At 39.0% G+C, this 24,604-nt stretch overlaps 1 protein-coding gene across 2 annotated transcripts in view; it reads right to left on the bottom strand.

Moving 5' to 3' along the window:
- Positions 1–24,604, bottom strand: part of ZFAND3 (zinc finger AN1-type containing 3) — a 328,963-nt gene that overhangs the window by 75,696 nt on the left and 228,663 nt on the right. For both annotated transcript variants that reach the window (XM_061399069.1, XM_061399070.1), the window contains exon 3: positions 4,168–4,350. In XM_061399069.1, the coding sequence (XP_061255053.1) occupies positions 4,168–4,350 (183 nt within the window). The remainder of the gene's footprint in view (positions 1–4,167; positions 4,351–24,604) is intronic.

Here is a 24,604-nt window from a genome sequence, read left to right as displayed (position 1 = left end):
AAGACTGACTCTACTCAAAGAAGGCAGTCTTTTCCCCCTCCCTCACTTTCCCTTGACTATATTACTGCAGCCCACTTAACCTTCGAGGCAGAGCTCCCTCACCTGTCTGCCTGCATGTCTCTCACAAGCATCCTATATTAATAAATCTACTTCTTACGTATCACTTTGCCTCTTGCTGAATTCCTTCTGCACTGAGACACAAAGAACCTGAGCCTCAGTGAAGTCCAGACGCCAAGTGAGTGATTCTAATTAAAAGACCATGGGTTCAAATCCCAATCAGGGTTTTGGCTGGGTTCAAGTCCCAGCACATGTGTTCAAGTCCCAGTCTGAGGTGCATGTGTTCAAGTCCCAGTCTGAGGTGCACGGTTTCAAAGGCAGAGGCCTTGAAAGTTTCACAGGCTCTGGAGCCAAATCAGTGGGTTGGAGCATGAGCTACACCGGGAAGCAAGAGCTCTAAACTTCAGATAGAAGTTACTGAACCATTCTATGCAACTGCCTCATCTTTAAAAACAGGATTAATTAATAAAAGCACCTACCTTATAGGGTATTGTGAGAATTGTATGTAAAGAGCTCAGAAGATAGTCAAACACTTCATAAATACGAGTGAACATTTTCATTATTATTAACAAAGCCCATACCATACAATGAAATTTGTTCCTTGGCTTTTATGACCTTGAAAGTGAAAGTTAGTCGTGTCCGACTCTTTGCGACCCCATGAACTATACAGTCCATGGAATTCTCTAGGACAGAATACTGGAGTTGGTAACTTGCCCACTATTATTCACCCCCTCTCTGACTTCTTCAGTTGCTTACTCTGTTCTGGTTTCTGTCAAAGTTCTAGCATCACTGCTTTTCTTTCTTCTCACTCTCGGCTATCTCACTGAACTCCTAAGGCTTCACCTATCATCTGCGTGGGGATGAAGCCAACCTTGATTTCTCTCTCCTGAGCTCTAATTCAGACTGCCTAGTTGAACACTTAAGTCATCACTGTATCTCAGATTAGCAAATCTCCTTTCTCTAGGTCTTTGAAAGGCCAAGATTTATAATAATGAGCCCAACAAGAACTGGGAAATGAGATTAGCTTCTGAGAGGTTCACTTAAACAGTTAAAGCAGTGATGTCTCCAGAAAGAGAATGGATCTGAAACTCGTTTTGGGTTGGCCAAAAGGTTCATTCATGTTTTTCCATAATATCTGACAAAAAAAACTAAACGAACTTTTTGGCCAACCTGACAGAGCCACACATCCTTAATCAGACTTAAAGTATTTATGTATATCAAAAGAAAAAAACATGGCAGTCTACAGAAACCTAGAATGGCAAGTTATAGAAACACAGCAGGTGCTATGTCCCAGGGGCTCACAAGCTCAGGGCAGGTCCAAGCCCAGGGACAGGAGGGGGAAAAGGGTATGAAGATGGAATCTTGTGCTGAACACAAGACCTTCCCTGTATGTCCTTAGAGTCCCCTGACAATTAGGCTCATTCAATTAAAATTTCACTTCATTTAACCCCACTTGCTCTGAGTCCATACTTTGCTATTTGTTATGTAAATCCTTTTTATGGATCTGCTTCCCAAACAGATCTGACTCCAGAGAAAATGTTTTAGTCATATGGATATAGTATTTTTATTTCCAATCCCTGTTACAAGGATTTTTCATGGTGAATTAATCAAGTAACTTTTGGTTACCCCATTAAGTTTCCACATAACCTTAATTACAGAGAAAAGAGCTGATCTTACCAACATGTTGTTGTTTGATCACTAAGTCATGTCTGACTCTTTGCGACTTCATGAACTGCAGCACGCCAGGCTTGCCAACATGAATATTTCTATTCTCTATGGCAGTTACATTTCATATTATGAATAAACTGATTAAAAGCATGAGTTCTGAAGACAAATGCCTAACTTTGGATCCTGTTCTGGTTTCTACTAGTTTGTTTTGTGTGTGTGCTTAGTCCCTCAATCATGCCCAACTCTTTGGGACCCTCTGGACTGTCGCCCTTCAGGCTCCTCCGTCCATAGAACTTTTCAGACAAGAGTACTAGAGTGGGTCGCCATTTCCTCCTCCAGAGGTCTTCCCAACTCAAGGATCAAACCCATGTCTCCTGTGTCTCCTGCACTCCAGGCAGATTCTTTACCTGCTGAGACACTGGGACCCATGAGCAAATTACTTGATAATTTTGTGCTTGTTTCCTTATCTATAGAATGGGGATAATGAGTATTCACACCTCAATGAGCTGTCATGAGGAATAAAGGAGAAAATACACGAAACATATAGAACAAAGTCTTGCACATAAAAAGTGCTCAATTAAAAAAAGCTGTTGTTATCTCAGAGCACTCGGGCTGCTCAAGTTGTTTTGATCCTGGCCTGATCCTGATGTGTGGATCCAATCAAATGCTGTTCCATAAAATGAGATCCTGATCAGCTCCAACCTTGCCTTAGACAAGGAGTCCTTAACCTAAAGGTCAGAGTGAGCTTTAGAAAAAGTTTTATTCAAAACTGAGTATAAATGGATGGTGTGTATTTTTCTGAGACAAGGGGTCACAGCTTCTCAATAACCCCAAACAGATTTTTAAATATAAAACAAAGCCTACTATCTTAATATCATCACTACCACTTTCATCTATTCTTCTCTTCTTATGTAATTTCTACACCTTCTCCTAGGCCTCTTTCAACAGTTTACAACAATTTAAAAATTCTCTCTATGCAATATTATCTAGTATAATCCTTCCCTTTTCCAATACTGCCAGGTTACTTCTCAGAATAACTATGGCAATATTCCTTCCTTTGCTCAAAAACATGACTACTGTCTCAACACCCAAGCATCTTCACTGAGCACTCAAGCCGCTACGGCACGGCTATACTCTGTCCAGCCTTGTCCTCCATAAATGGCCCTAAAGGAGTGAGCCACTTGACACTGCACACTCCATGCAACTTTCCTCCGTGTGTCTGTCTTCAAACAAGTAAACCAGTAAATCAACACCCTCCTTCAACAGTCCATGTCTTTAACACATGGAAAAGGACCATTAAAATGGGTGCACACAACTGTGTACTGGGGTTTCTCAACTTTGGCATTACTAACATGTCAGGTTGGATAATTCCTTGCTGTGGAGGGCACAGTGTCAGAGGTTTACAGCACTGGGGGGAGGGGGAGGAGCAAAATCACTCCTAGCTGAGAACTGCTAATTTATTATAAGAAATATATTTAATTTCCTCTGATAAACAATAAGTTCTTTGAGGACAGGGACTATGGCCTTTTTAACTTTTATATTCTCAATTTTACCTAGTATGACAGTTTATGATAGGTTTAGATAAATGTTTGTTCTCTGCTGAAGTTAGAAGACAGAATATTCTAACCTACCATATTCCAAGGATTTCTAGATATTCTGAAAATTTGAAACACCAAATTTCAACCTGTTATTTAAAGCTTTTAAAAGGTAAAAATGGCTGTCATTAACATCACTATAATTTTCAACAAACTCTGTCAATTACAGTTGTGCTCTAAAGGAAATGGCTATAGCACTATAAAGCTTAAGTGGACAATGGACTTCCACATCATATATGTGATAATAGTATTCTATCACTAAGGACTTATAGAAGAGTAACGGAAATTACTTCCTCCTCCCTTCAAATATCCTATGTATACAGGATATAGTGTTATCTCAGTTAACTGCCTAGAAACATTCAAAGCCTATTTAGTGAGAAAGGCAAGGCTTCAATGGAAGGTTGCTAAATCAGGGTAGTTCCCTAGACCAGTGGTTCCTCAATTCTTGCTGCATATTAAGAAGTCTCTGAAGAATTAAAAAGAACATATCACTGAGCCTCCCTGAAGACCAATTAAATTAGATTCAGGGAATGGTACTGAAGATTAAAATTGTTCTAAAAATCCCCAGTGCATTCTAATTTACAACCAAGGCTGAGAACTGCCCTAGACTGGTTCAAAATCTCATGTACCCTGACAGTTAACATAAAAGGCACTCTTTTTAGAAAAGTTTAAGCTCAATGGAAGGCTGAAACTTATTCTCTACCTTGCTGACTTGGGCCTGTACGTTAACACTTAATCTTGAATTAAAAGAGCTGCTAGTCTTTTCCTGGGAGAGGCATTACAAAGAAACTCATGATATGATTCTTAGGCGGCCTTCTCTACCACTTCACAGGACCTGGGCACTTACACTCCTCTTTACTTGGTGCAGTTACATTCAGCTCTGTCGGAAGCGGCTGCTGGCTAGGACTAAGAGTTGGCGTGGTTAGCGAGGTATTCTTGTTGTCACTGGTGGTCTCTTCGGAAAACAGATCTGATTGGCTGTTACTTGTACTTGGAGTGGAATCATCGTCTGGTTGTTTCTTTTGAAAATCTGAAGAGAAAGAGTGAAAAGAACAAGTTTAAATAAGAAGTTCACAATTACCCTGGATATTAGAAAATAATGAAAGTGTAAAAATTAAAACTAATTTGAGTGATTAAAAAATGTAACTAACATACTGGTCAAAACCTTAGAAAATTGGTGGAGAGTCAATGAGTTAAAGATTCCCATGGTCCTTGTATTATTCAGGTAAGTGGTGGACATACTGATTTTAATGTAAGACTCAGAAAAGCCAAATGCATGTTAAAATTTTAGGGGTAAACAAGGATAAAAGGAATAAACAAAAACTGTTCAAACCAATACTGGACAGATTAGAAGGTGAAAAACAGCCGAGGAAAAAAGCAGGGTAAACAAAAAACAAATAATAACGTGGTAGGAGTAAGTTCAGATATACCACTAGTGGTAATAAATGTAAACAGGCTAAACTTAGTAGTTAAAATACAGAAAATTAAAACTAAATAAACAAAATCCTGTTTGGAAAATTATGGTGTTTCCAAGAGACATACTGAAAATATTAACAAGAGAGAAAAATTTTAAAGTATAGAAACAAAACACCAGTAAATACAACTGATTAAAAAGCTAATCATAGCTATAAGCACTGTATGGAAATGTAAACTTTGAAGCAAAAGCGTTATGAGAGGTAAAGAAGATCATTATGCAACAGCAAAAAACAAAATTACCAGAAATATAAAACAACTCTTATTTAATCTATATGCACCTAAAAACAAGGCCTCAAAATATGTAAAGCAAAAATAATTGGAAATCATTGGAATCTATGGGATTTGATGATTAGAATTTATGGGAAACCAACAATTAGATGATGAATTATTTTCAAACACATGTGGAATATTTATAAAAACTGCCTAAAACCTGGATAAATTCTGACCACACATTATGTTATAAAGCAAATGTCTCAAGAGATAACAAAGAATTAGTAAGAAATAAGCATTATTAATTGACCAGAGAGCAATTAAGTTAAAAACTGGTAATAAAAATCTTATATATCTGCAAGTTTTTAAAATGCATTTTAAACTCAAGGGTCAAATGAGAAATTAGAAAATATGTATAATTAAATGATAATATAATTACTCCTTAGCAATATCCAGTGAAGACAAAGATGCACATACATTATCTATACCCTGTCATTCTATTAGTAGGTATATACCTCAGAGAAAATCAGCACAGAAGTACAAGGATGCTGATTATATACTGTTTGTAATACTAACAAGTCAGAAGCAACCTAAATGTCCATAAATCGTAATATATTTAAATAGTGGAATAATGTACACAGTGAAAATCAATGACTATTGCCACAACACATTAACATAAATAAACCTCAAAATTATGTTGAACAAAAGAAAGTCACTAAAATAATACAGTAAGATTGTACCACATAAACATTAAAAACATGCAAAACAAATCATATATTCTTTCAGAATATGTATCTCTAAGTCACTAAAAAATTAACACAGTTCAGGACAGCGGTTACCTCTGAGATTGGCAGTGAGCAGTGGGATGTGAAGTGAGAGCTATGCAGAAATATTCAAAATTATAGGTAATGTCCACTGGCAGAGAATAGATTAAAATGGTATATTCATTCATTTGATGAAATAATGTATGGTAGTTAAAATATTTATAAATGAACAGAGCTGTAAGTACAACAGAAAATCTCAAAACAATGTTGAGAGAGAAAAGCAAGCTACAGAAAGATATATATGTCTAACGTGCTATGTGTGTTTTGCTTAGTCATTTACTCCGTGGAAGGAAACTTATGACCAACCTAGACAGCACATTAAAAAGTACAGACATTACTTTGCCAACAAAGGTCCATCTCGTCAAGGCTATGGTTTTTCCAGTACTCATGTATGGATGTGAGAGTTGAACTATAAGGAAAGCTGAGTGCCGAAGAATTGATGCTTTTGAACTGTGATGTTGGAGAGACTCTTGAGAGTCCCTTGGACTGCAGGGAGATCCAGCAGTCCATTCTAAAGGAGATCAGCCCTGGGTGTTCTTTGGAAGGGCTGATGCTAAAGCTGAAACTCTAATACTTTGGCCACCTAATGTGAAGAACTGACTCATTGGAAAAGACCTTGATGCTGGGAAAGATTAGAGGGCAGGAGGAGAAGGGGATGGACAACAGAGGATGAAATGGTTGGATGGCATCACCGACTCAATGCACATGAATTTCAATAAACTCCAGGAGTGGTGATGAACAGGGAGACCTGGCATGCTGCAGTCCATGCAGTCGCAAAGAGTTGGACACAGCTAAGCGACTGAACTGAATGCTCAGTTGAGTCCAACTCTGTGGCTCCACAGACTGCAACTTACCAGGCTGCTCTGTCTATGGAAGTCTCCAGACAGGAATACTGGAGTGGGTTGCCATTTCCACCTCCAGGGGATCCTCCCAACTCAGGGACTGAAACTTGCACTGTGTTTTCCCAAAGCTTTTCTAATTTTCTGTTGTCACTGAAGTCTTTACAGGGCATCTGAAAGCTTAGATCTGAACTGAACAAGGGTCTTCAATTCTATCTGTAATTTTTTTTATATCTTAAAGCCAGTGGTATGTATGTGACTGCTTAAAGTATTATGTTTAGTCTCTGTATGCTTCCTTATTAAAAAATCTTATGCTGGACTATGAAGGGGGCTTCCCTGGTGGCTCAGACGGTCTACAGATAATACTTTTCTGTATCAATTCAGAGAAGGAACACAAGACCCTGTACACTCCACATCACCTTATCTTTTGAACCAAAGAAGCTGTTGTTACGCTCAATAATCTCATCAGAGTCACTATCCTGACATATTCTGAGCATAAGAACTGCTAGCATTTATGTTGCGTTTACCATGTACCAGGCACTGAACTAAATGTTTTATCTATTTAACTCATTTACTTTAATCCTCCAAACAACCCTACCAAGGGAGGTATACATTACCACCACTTCGTTGATGAACAAACTGAGGTTTGGAAATTTTAGGTTAATTTGTTCCAATAGCTAGTAAGCAGTAGAATCAGGATTTAAACATAGGTTTATCTGACATGAAAATTCATGGTCTTCAGTCTTAACCACAGGATGAAAAGACCTCCATGTCAAACCCCCACCCATTTATAGGACCAAAGGTGAATGCAATGGATTTAGCCAAAGAATCACTAATCTGCTGTGCCCATCAGTGATTTAAAGCCTCTACTATTTCTGTGTATTTATTTCTCCTAGCCACTTTCTTACTTTTCAGTGTTTTGACATTTTAAAATGGCTTATTATCCCAATGTTAGTTGTACAGCACTTTTAGAGAAAAGGGTACTACATAAGTGGAATAAAAATATTGCAGATAATGCTTTTTTTATATCATGTCATCTCATTAGCTCTATGTCAATAATCACTGTGTCCCCCCTATAGCCACTTCTTTAGCACTTAATTGGAAATAAGACCCTAGAAGAACTGAAATTGAGTCATCATTGTACCTTTTAACAGAATCCCCAACTCCTCAAGACAGACACACATAGAATCACTCACTGAGGCACGATAACTCTTTGAGGTTAAATCACATTGGTGTCCGAAGACAATTACCAGGTCCCACCTACACAATCTCCAGCCCGTGTTTACCGTTTCTTGATGTCGAGGTGCTCCTCTTTAAATAAGTTTTCTTTTGTGAATCTGCAGCTGACAGATTCTGACAGAATCTGCAGCTGTACCTTCTTTTACCCCATCTTCTCACTGATGTCTTTTATGTACCACCACAGGACGATGGTGTGAAAAAAATCACAGGGCTAACAGTATTCTTCACAAACCAAATTGGCTGCAAACAAGAGGACTAGTAGAAGCTTTATACACTCTCCATTTCAATTCAATAAAGAAATCAGAAATAACAGAATTTTACAATCAGAATTAACTTTAAAGATCCAGCCCGATCCTCTAACTTTACAGATAAAGAAAGTAAGAGCCAAGAAAGTTAATGCAACTCACCAGATGAAATTCAGTTAATTATAAGAGTTTTCTAACTCCCAGGCAAAAGTTAGCAGCCTATATGATACAAAAGCTTTAAAGTCAGATCTGGAATCAAATTCGGACTTTGCATATGACTAAAAGCAAACTGTTTATTCTTTGGGGGTCTTGTCTGTAAAACGAAGGGAATGAGTTATTTCTACCTCTCAGGATAGTGTGGATTAAACAAGATAATGTACATAAGCTATCCGCACATGTTCAGTTCAGTTCAGTGGCTCAGTCGTGTCCGACTCTTTGCAACCCCATGGACTGCAGCATGCCAGGCCTCCGTGTCCATCACCAACTCCTGGAGTTTACCCAAACTAATGTCTATCGAGTCAGTGATGCCAGCCAACCATCTCATCCTCTGTTGTCCCCTTCTCCTCCTGCCTTCAATCTTTCCCAGCATCATGATCTTTTCAAATGAGTCAGCTCTGTGCATCAGAGGGCCAAAGTATTGGAGTTTCAGCTTTAGCATCAGTCCTTCCAATGAATATTCAGGAATGATCTCCTTTAGGATGGACTGGTTGGATATCCTTGCAGTCCAAGGGACTCTCAAGAGTCTTCTCAACAGCACAGTTCAAAAGCACAAATTCTTTGGTGCTCAGCTTTCTTCATAGTCCAACTCTCACATCCATACATGACCACTGGAAAAACCATAGCTTGACAAAATGGACCTTTGTCAGCAAAGTACTGTCTCTGCTTTTGAATATGCTATCTAGGTTGGTCATAACTTTCCTTTCAAGGAGTAAGTGTTTTTTAATTCCATGGCTGCAGTCACCATCTGCAGTGATTTTGGAGCCCCAAAAAATAAAGTTTGCCACTATTTCCACTGTATCCCCATATATGTGCCATGAAGTGATGGGACGAGATGCCATGATCTTAGTTTCCTGAATGTTGAGCTTTAAGCCAACTTTTTCACTCTCTTCTTTCACTTTCATCAAGAGGCTCTTTAGTTCTTCACTGTCTGCCATAAGGGCAGTGTCATCTGCATATATGAGGTTATTGATATTTCTCCCAGCAATGCTGATTCCAGCTTCTGCTTCTTCCAGCCCAGAGTTTCTCATGATGTACTCTGCATATAAGTTAAATAAGCAGGGTGACAATATACAGCCTTGACGTACTCCTTTTCCTATTTGGAAGCAGTCTGTTGTTCCATGTCCAGTTCTAACTGCTGCTTCCTGACCTGCATACAGATTTCTCAAGAGGTAGGTCAGGTGGTCTGGTATTTCCATCTCTTTCAGAATTTTCCACAGTTTATTAAGACCCACACAGTCAAAGGCTTTGGCATAGTCAATAAAGCAGAAATAGATGTTCTTCTGGAACTCTCTTGCTTTTTTGATGATCCAGCGGATGTTGGCAATTTAATCCCTGGTTCCTCTGCCTTTTCTAAAGCCAGCTTAAACATCTGAAGTTCACGGTTCACGTATTACTGAAGCCTGGCTTGGAGAATTTTGAGCATTACTTTGCTAGCGTGTAAGATGAGTGCAATTGTGAGGTAGTCTGAGCATTCTTTGGCAATGTCTTTCTTTGGGATTGGAATGAAAACTGACCTTTTCCAGTCCTGTGGCCACTGCAGAGTTTTCCCAATTTGCTGACGTATTGAGTGCAGCACTTTCACAGCATCATCTTTGAGGATCTGAAACAGAGCAACTGGAATTCCATCACCTCTGCTAGCTTTGTCCATAGTGATGCTTCCTATGGTCCACCTGACTTCACATTCCAGTATGTCTGGCTCTAGGTGAGTGATCTGCACATGGGCACTCAACAAATGATAGTCATTAAAAAGAAAAAAGTCCAAAAAGAAAAGAAAATGATAGTCTTTAAATAAAGAACTATATCTTCCTTTTAGCCCTGACGTTTGCATTATAGTTCTTAACCTCTTGTTCCTTTCTTTCTGTATCATTCAGCATCCAATTTATGACTAGAAACAGAAGTAAAAAAAAAAAAACCTCCAGAAGTCTATTCCAAGGACAGAGGGAGCAGGTATATATCCCATGTAAAAAGTAAACAACAAAATAGGCAGACACTGCCTCCTGTTACTCTACTCCGGAAAGCAGTGCAAGAGAGGTCAGAAATAGTCACTCCATTTGATCCAGAAACAGAAAAGACTTGTTACTTGTTGGTTTACAGTTCTCATATAAATGGGAAAACTAGAGCTCTCCAAGCTTATCCATCTTTTTGAGGGGGGGGGTGGTGGGGAAGGAATAATTATCTATTTTTGTAAATTGGTAGAGTTTATCCTATATACAAATGTATAAATTTGGCCTTGAATAAAGTTTCTCCAAAATAAACTGTTTGGAAAACCTAAGTTAAAACTTTTGAACTTTAAAGGGATTGCTGCTGAAAAGGGAACAGAAGCCAAGATCTTGGTAGCTTATCTTATTATCAACTAAGGGGAAAAATAATTTCTCAACAAACGTACTCTTAGAACCTGAGGTATCCAGAAATGGGATGGTTCCACAAGCTAAAAAAACTGACCTAATGCTACCAGCTGAGCCAAAATGACCAGTGAAGAAGTCCCTGGGGCTGGTTACAAACATACTCACTAGACGTATTTTTTTCCATGATTTTCCTCACAGGTCAATCTTCTTACTGCAAAGTGCACCTCAAAAGACTGGGAGCACGAAGAAAGCACACTGTCCTTCCTGCTGACAAGCTCATTCACCTGGGCCATCTCACTGGGACTATACCTTATCTAGTCATTACTCAAAACCTATATATATATATATATGTATATATGTGTGTGTGTATATATAATTTATCTCTTAGATGAAACTACACAGATTTGGCAAGATGATTAGCTCACTTAAACTCCCACCCTGCTTCCAGATTATGATCATACCTATGTCTTTTTGAATGATTTGCCATTCTCTTCTCCAGAGGACCTCCGTGACTCAGGGATTGTACCCAGGCCTCCTGCATTGCAAGCAGATTCTTTACCATCTGAGCTACCAGGGAGGCCCTTTTTCAAGGCAGAGAATACATACAAGTGATTTGGAAAGGATTTCGCCAAACTTTTTCTTTAAAAATTACTTATTTTTTAAAAAACATTCCTTGGTAACCTACTTTTTCCTCTGCATAATATACCCTGATTAGTTTTCCTTTGTCACTTATAGATCTCTGTGATCACTGATAGGCACAAGGAATACCCATTTATCATATAGAAACCAAGCCAATTCATTTTTGTTCAGTTCAGTTACTCAGTCGTGTCCTACTCTTTGCGACCCCATGGACTGCAGCACACGAGGCCTTCCTGTCCATCACCAACTCCCAGCGTTTACTCAAACTCATGACCATCAAGTCAGTGATGCCATCCAACCACCTCATCCTCTGTCGTCCCCTTCTCCTCCCACCTTCAATCTTTCCCAGCATCAGGGTCTTTTCAAATGAGCCAGTTCTTCGCATCAGGTGGCCAAGGTATTGGAGTTTCAGCTTCAGCATCAGTCCTTCTAATGAATATTCAGTACTGATTTCCTTTAGGACAGACTAGTTGGATCTCCTTGAAGTCCAAGGGAATCTCAAGAGTCTTCTCCAACACCACAGTTCAAAAGCATCAATTCTTTGGCACTCAGCTTTCTTTATAGTCCAACTCTCACATCCATACACGACTACTGGAAAAAGCTATGACTACCATAGCTTTGACGAGACGGACCTTCTTCGACAAAGTAATGTCATTTTAGTGTTATACATTTGCAATCACCAATTTTTCACATTATAAGCAAGATTTCATCAAACTTCCTCAGGTTATATTGCTAGAAACACATCAACGAGGTAAAAGAGGATGCATATTTTTAAAGCATTTGGCACACGCTGTCAGATTTTCTTGGCACGATTCCCTGTGATTCCCCATAGCACAAGACTTACTATGGTGTGTAAGAATCATCTGTTCACTTTTCAGTCTCCCACATTACACAGGCCCGGGACAAAAACAGTGCTTCATAAATGTTAACTGGATGAGTAAGTGGCCAAATGTTTTTCAGCAGAAAGCCTATCACTGATTTACATTTCAAATTATTTTATCAATTGTTATTTTAAACCCTTCAAAAACTATTCTGTGTGCCTCTAAGGGCAGTCCTAAGCATCATCTGGTTTAGCAATTCTAAAAGATGAAGTGCTATGAATTTCTATTTTCATAATCAATAAGGAGAGGTGAGAAATTCAACTGCATTTGTTCTAACTCATTCATTAAATCTATCTGGCCACTAATAATGCTTCTATAGGATTGTTAGAGACCACTAAATCTGGATATGGCTTAAACTGGAGGTGAAAGAGGAACTAAGAATTAAGTGCCTACTGTGACTAAGACACTCCGCCAGAGATCTTACATTCATTTTCTCATTTAATTCTCAAAATAAACTGGGTGGCAGATGTCATCTCCACATTTCAGCAGAGGATGAGGAGCGTGGCAAGTCTAGGCAAACTTCTCCCTCCTAAATATGCTGGAGCTAGGGTGTGAGACCCAATTTCGGGTAACTCTGGCATGGAAATTGCCACTACAGAATGCATCATCAAAGCAACCTTGGCCCAGCCTGTAGGGTGACTTTTCCAGTCTCCACTTTCCATTCCCAGGCTCCAACCCCCCATATGACTCTATATCACAGATGACAACTCCATGTTGCCACTGGGAGCTTTAATTTGGTATTTCACACCATAAAATGCTTCATGTTTCAAGTACCCAATTAAAGCAAAATTGAAATGTTGAAAATAAAAATTCAGTTCTGATATTTCCAAAGTCTGATTCATGCAAGGCATTGTATAATATAAAAAGCCTCCTCTAATGAAACAGGGTCCTTTCTCCTCTTTTCTTCATCCCTTCTCCTAGTTTATCTCCACAACAGGCTACAGCTTCCTCACATAAACACATCTCTAGGTTTTTTAAAGCTTCACATTCCCACCCCAACCACAAACCTTAGATATCAAATTTTAAAAAGCTACAAAGCCATTAGCAATAGCCAACCAATTCACAAGTCTGCATTCCATTCCAGCCTTCTAATTAAAATATTAAACTCTAAAATATTAAATTTAAATGTTAATCTGGGTTAAGAGCCTCAGCAAAAAACAAACCGGTTTAATCAAGAATGACCAAGAAGCAAAGGACAAACTAACTCCCATTAAAATCTTAAAATGCAGTCACCTTCAGTTCAGTTCAGTTCAGTCACTCAGTCGTGTCCGACTCTTTGCGACCCCATGAATCGCAGCACGCCAGGCCTCCCTGTCCATCACCAACTCCCGGAGTTCACTCAGACTCACGTCCATCGAGTCCGTGATCCCATCCAGCCATCTCATCCTCTGTCATCCCCTTCTCCTCCTGCCCCCACTCCCTCCCAGCATCAGAGTCTTTTCCAATGAGTCAACTCTTCGCGTGAGGTGGCCAAAGTACTGGAGTTTCAGCTTTAGCATCATTCCTTCCAAAGAACACCCAGGACTGATCTCCTTTAGAATGGACTGGTTGGATCTCCTTGCAGTCCAAGGGGCTCTCAAGAGTCTTCTCCAACACCAGTTCAAAAGCATCGATTCTTCGGCGCTCAGCTTTCTTCACAGTCCAACTCTCACATCTGTACATGACCACTGGAAAAACCATAGCCTTGACTAGACAGACCTTTGTTAGCAAAGTAATGTCTCTGCTTTTGAATATGCTATCTAGGTTGGTCGTAACTTTCCTTTTGATCCTAGCTTCTAGGGAAAACTGTAATCTGCTCAATGTGGATGGCAACCCACTCCAGTATTCTTGCCTGGAGAATCCCAGGGATGGTGGAGCCTGGTGGGCTGCCATATGTGGGGTCGTACAGAGTCGGACACAACTGATGCGACTTAGCAGCAACATGGCTTGGTTCATTGTAACTTTCTTTCATGAACCCTTTCCTAGCTTCTTTCTTTCAAAACCAAACCAAAACCTGTAGCCTACCAGATTCTCTCTCACGATGATTCCTTCTCTTTAAAATCTGTACGTCTTCATTGACTGATACTGTTTTGATACTGCCTGATACTTTCAGTCAAGTTTTGAAAACATACATAATTATTTATATAGATGTATATATGTACACACCGTATACTCTCTTGTTGAAGATAAATGACTATTGTCCTGTGTTCCCTATTTATGTCCACAAATCTGTCCACTTTGAGGTATTACCTCAGAAATTAAAGTGGACCTTGTCTTCTGTCCTTTTTCCCTTCTCAGGGGGATGTGACCAACATTCTCCTAGAGGCTGAAGTCAGAAGCCTGGGAATTATCTCAGACTCCATGTGCTCCCTCTCTTAATTCTACATCTCAAAAATCACCACATCTACTCTTTACTACTCCTAAGATTTCTAGAATCCACCCACTTCTCCATTACCACTCTAGCCTGAGTCGTCATCATCTGTCAGATTCCTTCACTAGCGTCTTGCTTTCTTTACATCCTATCCTCTCTTGTCCCACACTCTAATCCATTCTATACAAAGCAATCAGAGTGATATTTTAAAAAGTCATTTTCCTCCCTAAACCCTTGACTGACCTTCCACTGCCTTAATAATCAGCTCCACATTCCTAAGCTTGCCTTCCAAGTTAGACATCTCTCCATGAACTGGCTTCTGGCTATCTCTTCAGTCCCATCTTAAGCCACTGCTCCTCTCTCCCCTCCCCTGGCTTCAGCCATTCTGGACAGGTTGGGCTCTCTTAACTTTTCATTTTCTCAACCTGGAGTCCTTTGATCAAGGCATGTGAGAGACTCTTTTTCTTTATCTTGCTATTCACACCTTGGTATCTCCTACTCATTTTGAACCTTAACATAAGCACTCTTTCCTCAGGGAAGCCCTTAAGATTACCCATAGAAGACACTGAATAAATACTTTTTGGACGAATGAATGAATGTCTTATTCACTGTGTATGCCAGTTCCTAGCAAAATGCTCACCACATAATATAGATTTGTTGAATTTAACTTATTTAGTACTGGTGATAACAAACTAAGTTTAAAAACACTTGTTCTCTTCGACATTAACAGACTTCAAATTGCTATAAAATTTATTTCTAGGAAACAACAATGTGTCTACAAACAGCAGAAATATTAAGCATCCCTGTCAATAAGCAGATGTGTGTATTTTACAAACTATCCCTGCACATATAAAATATTTCCTCCTTACTACTCACTACAGGTAACTGGTTCTGACAGAATTCAAAAAGGTCTGCTTACCAAAAAGCTGCAAGCTTTTATTTCAAAATACCAGAAACAGCACTTGACTCGCTCCCAAAAGTATGTCTTCCAATGCTTCTTGCAAAAGTAGCCAACAGATACTACATGACGGCATCAAACTTATGAGCAAAACTCTTGTCAGTAATTAAGCTTATTTTATAATCTGGTTTATCACTCAAATTATACAGTCTCTAGATTCTTCACACCTATAGCGCCTACTGCTCAAGTGTGAACTAGCAAAAAAAAAAAAAAAAAGTTATTTAGAAGAAGGCTTGTTTCTTATACAGCACTTATTCTGCAGACTATACAGTTTTCCCAGCAATAGTGTCTCATATTCATTTACAGGGCATAAATTAACATGTTAACACTACGGCAGATATCTAACAATCCATTAGTACTACATAACACAGTGCACAAGAGACACATTTACCTCATTTTGGTCTATCAAAGTGTCAATTTTTTTTAAAAAGCTGAAAGCACAAGAAGTTTTCTGAATATTGTGACATTAATCTGGTTTCAACAAAATGAACATTTGATGATGTGTGTGCTTATATATAACATCCTATACAGCTCAACCATCAAAATAAACAACATAGTAGGCACAGTGTGTAAATATTAGGCAAAGCTGACAAAATAAAACATGCAAATTAGAACCAAAACAACGAAACAAAAAACCCTGACCTGTTTACAAGTGATCCTTCGTACCATCTAAGGACCTCCCCTCAATCAGTAGTCCTTCCTGTCATTCACGAATCACTCTGATGGCACAGGTGTGACATGAACATTGCTAGAGAGGCTGGAGCCTGGAAGATTCCCACCCCCCCAGTTCAGATCCAAGGTTTCAAATGCCCCAGAAAGACTTTAATGACAACAGAACAGAAAATTAGAAAAGCTTTGGGAATACACAAGCAAAAGAAAATCCTCCTTTTTTAGATCCTTGATTGTTTTTACAATTATATTCATAGTTTTCATGCTACCAGCCCTTCATTTTACCATGTAGAAGTGATAGGAGAAAAAGACAAAGTCCCTCCTGCTGGGCACCCCCTTTGGGGAAAGCGGAAGGAGAGCAGTGTTTGTGCTCCTACCCACTGTTCCCCTCTCAACTGTCTCTGCTCCCCTCCAGGTGTGACGGCAGCTCGTACCGTTAATCATATTTTTCACTCAGTTCTCAGTCTTCCCATCTCACAACAGGGTCACATACTACCAAGCTTCAGTCCTATCACCAAGCTGAATACTTCAAAGTTTCAGGAAATTCAACTCAGGGTGATAGCGTTAACTCTTGAGACACACTCTCCCTCAAGATAAAACTTGTAAATGTTCAGCACAAATTATTATTTTTCAAACAATGTAAAATGGTGTATTTTGAGAATGGCAGTCTTTCTCAAAAAGTTACAGACCACACGTTGGTTCAACGTGCTAAGAGAAATTTTTTTAAAGGATGAAGTGATAGGTTTGCTAACATTTTCTTATTACACCTATTAAAGCATACTAGGGGATTCTCAGTGAAGACTATGATTTTCACTAGATCCAAAGACCAGGGCCGACTAATGTTTATCCAATGAACTCAAGGTAGCAAAAGAATATAATGTCTGTATGATTCATAATCCCCAAAAGGCATCTGTCTAATCGTAGAAAGAGTTTGAGTTCATAACTATGGATAGTTATGAAAAAGCTGCAGCATGAAAGAAGGCAAACTAGTTCTTCACATAAGGGTATCAAGTAATGACCTAAGAGATTTTTTTCACTCATGAGAAGAGCTGGTGCAGATACCTACAGACCTCCATCACAGTGTGAGGGCAAGCTATTCAATGTCTCCTGCTTCAGTTTTCCCTTCTCTAAAATGGGAATAATCCTCATTATCTACTTTATAAGGTTATTAGGTGGATTATGTTAGATAATTAAACGTTAAAAGTTTTAGAACAATGCCCAGCTAGCAAATCTCAAATTAACTATGGACTTTTTATTACCTTCTGCGTTCTTGCACACAATTTAAAAATTTGCTAGTCTGAGACTGAAAAATAATTTATCTGGAGTCAAGGAATGACTAGAAGGGAATTATTCACCTACTTTGTCTTCATAACAATGTACATGAGATAAGTCAATCTGGGGTTATAAACTCAAGTTTACGGAGGCCAGGCAGATAAGTGTACAAAGTCAGCTGGCTAAAAATAGTAGCGAGTGATGGCTATTATTGCTAACTGGCAACTGTAAGCCTCACCTAAAGGTACCTGATTCCAAACTTAAAAACAAAAACCTCTGAAAACAACAAATCTGTGACCTGAAAGCCTGTAGTTTATAAGACTCTTTGCTGCTACTGCTGCTAAGTTGCTTCAGTCGTGTCCGACTCTGTGCGACCCCACAGACGGAGGCCCACTAGGCTCCCCCATCCCTGGGATTCTCCAGGCAAGAACACTGGAGTGGGTTGCCATTTCCTTCTCCAATGCATGAAAGCGAAAAGTGAAAGTGAAGTCGCTCAGTCGTGTCCGACTCTTGGCAACCCCATGGACTGCAGCCTACCAGGCTCCTCCGTCCATGGGATTTTCCAGTCAAGAGTACTGGAGTGGGGTGCCATTGCCTTCTGTGATAAGACTCTTTATTTAAATAGAAACAGAGTATTTATGACATAGAAGGTTTGTACACTGCATTATTAATTCCACATATTGGTAAAGAAAGGATTCATCAGATATACATGGTTAGATATACAGAGCAAACAGGAAAATACAGAGATAAAATATATACAGAGAGAATCAGATCTGTGTTTAAATCCTGGCTAAGCTAGTCAGAAGCTGTATCACCTCAACAAAGTTATTGACCCTATTCATGATTGTTCTCATCTGCAAAAACATCTATCCAAAAAGATCTATCCTCTAAGACTGTTGTGAGAATGGGAGATAATGTGTGTGTCCCTCATGAAACAGAGGCACTGAATAAATTTCTGAAGGAGTAACAAATGAGTGTCATGTGGTCTGGAATAGATTCTTACCCTACGGTTCCTTGTATCAGTTTGGCCTAATGCAGCATGCATTAGATGTCTTAATGTGCATCAGACATGTTAAAAGATGTCTCATGGTCAAGTGTGATGATTTGGACAGGGAAATACAATCCTCTTACCAGAAGGGCCAGGAAATACCTGGGAACAGTAATATAACCTAGGGTTCATAACATAGGTGCACAGAAAATTTTGCATATAACTGTAGGTTAACCTTGCAAAATTATATGGGCCTGTGTATACACAGAGGCCTGTTTTTCTCTTCAGAAAATGGAACATAAATACTATAATTCTGAAAGATATTACAGATGGAAAGGGTCTAAAAGAAGTCAGATTGAGTTCGAAAGAAGACCTGTCTCAAATATATGGCCATTACTAGTGATTTTATAACACTAGATCAATACAATAGATCAATACAATAGACCTAATTCCGACCGTCCAAGTTGCTGATTACTGGACAGTGTGGGCTGAAGAAATGGTCTTAAGTTTCTACCAGGCTCTATTAAATTATATTATTGCCTTATGAAAAATCTGAATATTGCAGTAAACCTATATATGATGATACCAGTTTATTGAAAATAAAGCCTTACTTGAGAAAACTGTTTTTTCCAGACAACTGAAAACCCTGTTCTTTATAAAATACAAGACTGTTGTTGTTTAGTGGCTAAGCCATGTCTGACTCTTTTGCAGCCCCATGGACTGTAGTCCACGGGGCTCCTCTGCCCATGGGATTTGGGGCAATACTGGAGTGGGTTGTCATTTCCTTCTCCAGGGGATCTGCCTGATCCAGACATCAAACTTGCAGTTCCTGCATTGGCAGGCAGATTCTTTACCACTGAGCCACCAGGGAAGCCCAAAATGCAAGATGCTCTGACACCAATTCAAAATTTGATTTGTTTTAAATTAATGAGGCCATGCTATGTTTACTTTATTTTGTTTCTCTTTTAATGACTGCAACTCAGGTTTGCTCCTGAGTCTCAGATGGATGGAGGCTACTAAGTTAATGTACTGAAATATTTATAGGTCCTTATCTAATGGGAAAAATAAGTTATTACAAAATTCTTAAGAACCAACTGCCTTATACTAACCAAATAATCCAATATGATTTTGTCTAAATTTCATTTAAGACAGGTGAAATTTGATATAACTCATTTTAAAATACTTTTTCCATTTGGGAATATGCTTTTATTTCACTTGCAAGTATGGGTAAATGCATTTTGAATGGGATGAGGAAGAGGAAGTTACTAATATCCACTTTAAAATTATCTTTGAAATACTTAATGATGTGATATAGGCAAATTCTTCAAGTTGTAAGGTCATATTAATACTGAACAAATTAAGTGACAATGCTATGTGTAGACACAGCTCTGAGTGCCCCTACTTTTATTCTAGGTAGCCCAATAAGTGGTTATGTAATTCAAATCCTTTATAACTTCTAATTTAGGTTAATTAAATTTGGGCTTAGATCTTACATTAAAGAGAATTTTCTTACTGTTAATTCTGATCAGTAAGAAAAGAACATGAGATACATTTCAACTGTCACCACTAGGACTCAGCCTTCATAGATAATGTCCTTGGCTTCTAACAGGAATGCTGTAACAAAGAACCATGTAAAACATACTTTTTAAAAACAAATTGAAGTATAGCTGATTTACAATATTGTGTTAGTTTCAGGTATACAGCCAAGTGATTCAGTATTTTTGAAGATAATATTCCATTATAGGTTATTACAAGAACATGGGTATAACTCCCTATACTATATAGTATACTCGTATTGCTTATCTATTCCATAATAGTAGTTTGTTAATCCTATATCCCTGATTTGTTCCTCCCCGATTCCCTCTTCCCTTTGGTAACCACAAGTTTGTTTTTTGTATCTGTGAGTCTGAAACACACTACTCTTTGAAGGGCTGTAACTGAGACCATGGTTCACTACTCTTCTCACTGTCCACTTCAGAGTTCACAGGATGCTGACCTGTATGCATTTCTGTTTTTTCTCTGACTCCTAGGAAGCTCAGATCTCAATCTGCACTCTGTCTTGAATGTATATACAAGACATTTATGGCATGAATTTCTGTGTTCAAATTCATGTTACTAATAAATCTGAATTTTCCCTTTATCTTGTTTTCTTCTTTTAAAAAGAGTATATTGTACTCTGTATGTTATTTTTTAACTAAACTACCATTTGTTTAGAAAACAGTGACAAATAAAAATAAATGCCATAATCTCATTTTACATGGGGATTTCATAAAGATAAATACTTGTAAATACTAAATATTTAAGCCTGTATCTATGCTGAAATGAAGGCTACTAATAAAACCAAAAGGTAAAAAATTATAGTAAGTCCCCTATGTACAAACCTTCAAGTTACAAAATTAAGATGTGAATGTGCATCTGGTTCCAGCAAGGAACCAGAACCTGTGCCAGCAGCGTCAGGCATGACTGACATTGCAGCTTGCCCTCCGTCTCCCATGGCTGACAATCCTTCAGCTCTACCATCTCCCACCACCTCTCCTTCCTTCAGTCAGTAACTCTTCTTGCCTGTTCACTCGACACCAGTCCCTGGAAGCCAGCTGTTGTACTGTACTACTGTACTTTTCGAGGTACTGTACTGTGAAACTAAAAATGTTTCCTTTATTTTTTGTGTTTATTTCTTATGTATTATTTGTGTGAAAAAGTATTATAAACCTATTACAGTATGGTACTATATAGCTGATTTTGTTAGTTGAGTACCTAGGCTAACCATGTTGGACTTACAAGCAAATTGGACTCACTCTTGGAACTGAACTTGTTTGTATGTAGGGGACTTACTTTACTAGAAAATGTATGAATATGTCAAATTAGGAATAAAATTATACATTAACTGCATTAGAACTTCTGTATGAGGCTGCTGCTGCTGCTGCTGCTGCTGCTAAGTCGTGTCAGTCGTGGACTCTGTGCGACCCCATGGACTGCAGCCTACCAGGCTCCTCCGTCCACGGGATTTTCCAGGCAAGAGTACTGGAGTGGGTCACCAGTGCCTTCTCCTTGTATGAGGAGACCTTTTCAAACTGTTCATGGGGTTCTCAAGGCAAGAATACTGAAGTGGTTTGCCATTCCCTTCTCCAGTTTTGTCAGACCACGTTTTGTCAGAGCTCTGCATCATGACCCGTCCATCTTCGTTGGCCCTACACGGCATGGTTCATAGTTTCATTGAGTTAGACAAGGCTGTGATCCACGTGATCAGTCTGGTTAGTTTTCTGTGATTGTGATTTTCACTCTGTCTACCCTCTGATGGATAAGGATAAGAGGCTTGTGGGAGTTCCCTGGTGGAAGGGACCGGCTGTGGGGAATTTGGGTCTTGCTCTGATATGCAGGGCCACACTCAGTAAATCTTTAATCCAATTTTCTGTTGGTGGGCAGGGCTGTGTTCCCCGCCTTTGGTTTGGCCTAAGGACAAACTATGGTAGGGGTAATGGTGATTAATAGCAAACTCCTTCAAAACAGTGTTGTATTCAGTGCCCCTTACTCCATAGCAACTGACAAAGGTCCGTCTAGTCAAAGCTATGGTTTTTCCAGTAGTCATCTATGGATGTGAGACCTGGACCATAAAGAAAGCTGTTCAGTTCAGTTGCTCAGTCGTGAGGCTGTCCATCACAAAGAAAGCTTAGCGCTGAAGAATTGTTATGTTTTTGAACTGTAGTGTTTGAGAAGACTCTTGAGAGTCCCTTGGACTGCAAAGAAATCAAACCAGTCAATCCTAAAGAAAATCAGTCCTGACTATTCACTGGAAGGACTGAAGCTGAAACTCCAATACTTTGGCCACCTGATGCAAAGAACTGACTCAACTAGAAAAGACCCTGATGCTGGGAAAGATTGAAGGCGGGAGAAGAGGACGACAAAGAGGAAGAGATGGTTGGATGGCATCACCGACTTGATGGTCATGAGTTTAAGCAAGCTCTGGGTGGTGGTGATGGACAGGGAGGCCTGGCGTGCTGCAGTCCACGGGGTCGCAAAGAGTCAGACATGACTGAGGGACTGAACTGATGAGGAGACCACAGTTATGGCTGTCGGGTTTTGGTTTTGTTTTTTTCATTTTACCTTTCAGGGCCAAGAACACATGCAGAAAAAATATCAACTAAATATAACTGAACAAATTTTAAGGTAAGACGTGCCAAGTCTAAGTGATAGATTTAAAAATGTGAGGAGCTGAAAAGTAATGGACAAACAGAAATGAACAGAGGATGCTTAGGAGGCTAGGTATAACTTTGCCAAAGCAGTACAGTTTTCCCTTGCAACTCACACTTCAACTCTCTCAGCACTACTCATGCAAACCTAAAAGGGATCTGCTCCATCACTTTTGCATCTTCACCTGTACTTTTTCAACAGCAAAAACATCTCACCAATACAACCAACCCCAAAGCTCCCATTTCATGAAAGTGATGTACCATTCCACTCGACTCTCTGTGTGAGTAACACTGTAGTGCAAACTCAAGGGAAAAGGCCAGCATGTCAAGAAAGGCTACACCACGTTCTGAGTTCCTCTTTTAATTTTGTGTTTATCAACCTGATTGATGTTAAGTTCCATTCATCTTTTTTTCTAAAAACTAAAACTGAGAATGACAAGGAAAATTACATTCTTTCCAGCCACGTTCTTGCTGAGATATTAGAGATGCTGGCATGCCCAGTCAGGAATGAATAGTGGCTCTAGAAAGATAGCTAAAGGATGAGCTTTTGTTTCAGTTTTATTCATTTCAGATAGGAAAACATCACATTACAACCTTACTTGCACAGATTAACAATGCTTCCCCAGAAATCATTTAAAAAGAGCACTGACGAGCCTGTCAACCAAGTTAAAATCCAGCAATACTTTTTTTTAAAAAATCAATCATTTCCATTAACCATTTCATCATAGCCAGTAATAAATAACCCATAAGTAATATTTAGTGTACTGCTATGGATAGATGGAAGGGAAGGAAGAAGGAAAGGGATGCAGGTTTAAAAGAAGAAAATTAGCAAAACTGACTTATACTAGGAGTAACTATAATTGTAGGGACATATTAAACACTATGGACTAGATTTTTATTGGACTGGTTTTTGCTGAATTGGCTACAAGTATCTATCTAAGAGAAGTGATTCTTTGTGACTACTCTAGTGACAGACCTTGTCACAAAAATCTATATTATTTACCTTGTCATTTTAAAGTAATTTCAAAGAATATACTCACGTAATTTTGGAAACGAAAAGCTTTTAGAAATAATCTAGTACAAGGTTTTTGATCTAAAAACATCTTCAAAGGCATCACTAGCATTTTAAAGAAAGAGAATAGAAAAGGAAATATGAGAATGCACAGCAGATAGAAAGGTTACATTTTGTTTTATAAAACTTGTGAGTTTGTCATACATATGTATTAATCACATACCTATGTGTATATTGATTCACAATGCAAAATGTATTTACCATAGGACATAGTAAAAAGTTGTAATACCAATGATCAAATACACCTTCATTCTTCAAATGAGGAAACTAAGACACAGGGAAGGAAAGAAGTAGACTTGTTCTGGTCATCTTAAATCACGGAACCAAGAGCTCAAATCAGAAACACAAAAACGCCTGATTCTCCAAGTACCCTACTACAAACCCTAATCCATAACCTTCCCAAGATTTTTATACAGTACTGTTAACTGCTGATTCTTTAAAAAAAAGTCTGGTACAGCATTCAGACAGTTGTGAACTATCAGTCCTGAACAATTCTAAAAGAAAGATAAACCCTTCCTGATCTACTTTTCTTAAAGACGTTTCTTTGTAGCTGAAGGGATTCCTTGGTAGCTTAGTTGGTAAAGAATCCGCCTGCAATGCAGGTGACCCCAGTTCAATTCCTGGGTCGGGAAGATCCGCGGGAAAGGGGATGATAGGCTACCCACTCCAGTATTCTTGGGCTTCCCTTGTGGCTTGGCTGGTAAAGAATTCGTCTGCAGTGCAGGAGACCTGGGTTCAATCCCTGGGTTGGGAAGATTCCCTGGAGAAGAGAAACGCTACCCACCCCGGTATTCTGGCCTGGAGAATTCCATGGAGTTGCAAACAGTTGGGCACGACTTTCACTTTTCACTTTCTTTGTAGCTGAAAGCCA

This window comes from Bos javanicus, chromosome 23, assembly GCF_032452875.1.
Source record: "Bos javanicus breed banteng chromosome 23, ARS-OSU_banteng_1.0, whole genome shotgun sequence".
NCBI classification, from domain to species: Eukaryota; Metazoa; Chordata; class Mammalia; order Artiodactyla; family Bovidae; genus Bos; species Bos javanicus.
This window is presented reverse-complemented; position numbering and strand designations above follow the sequence as displayed.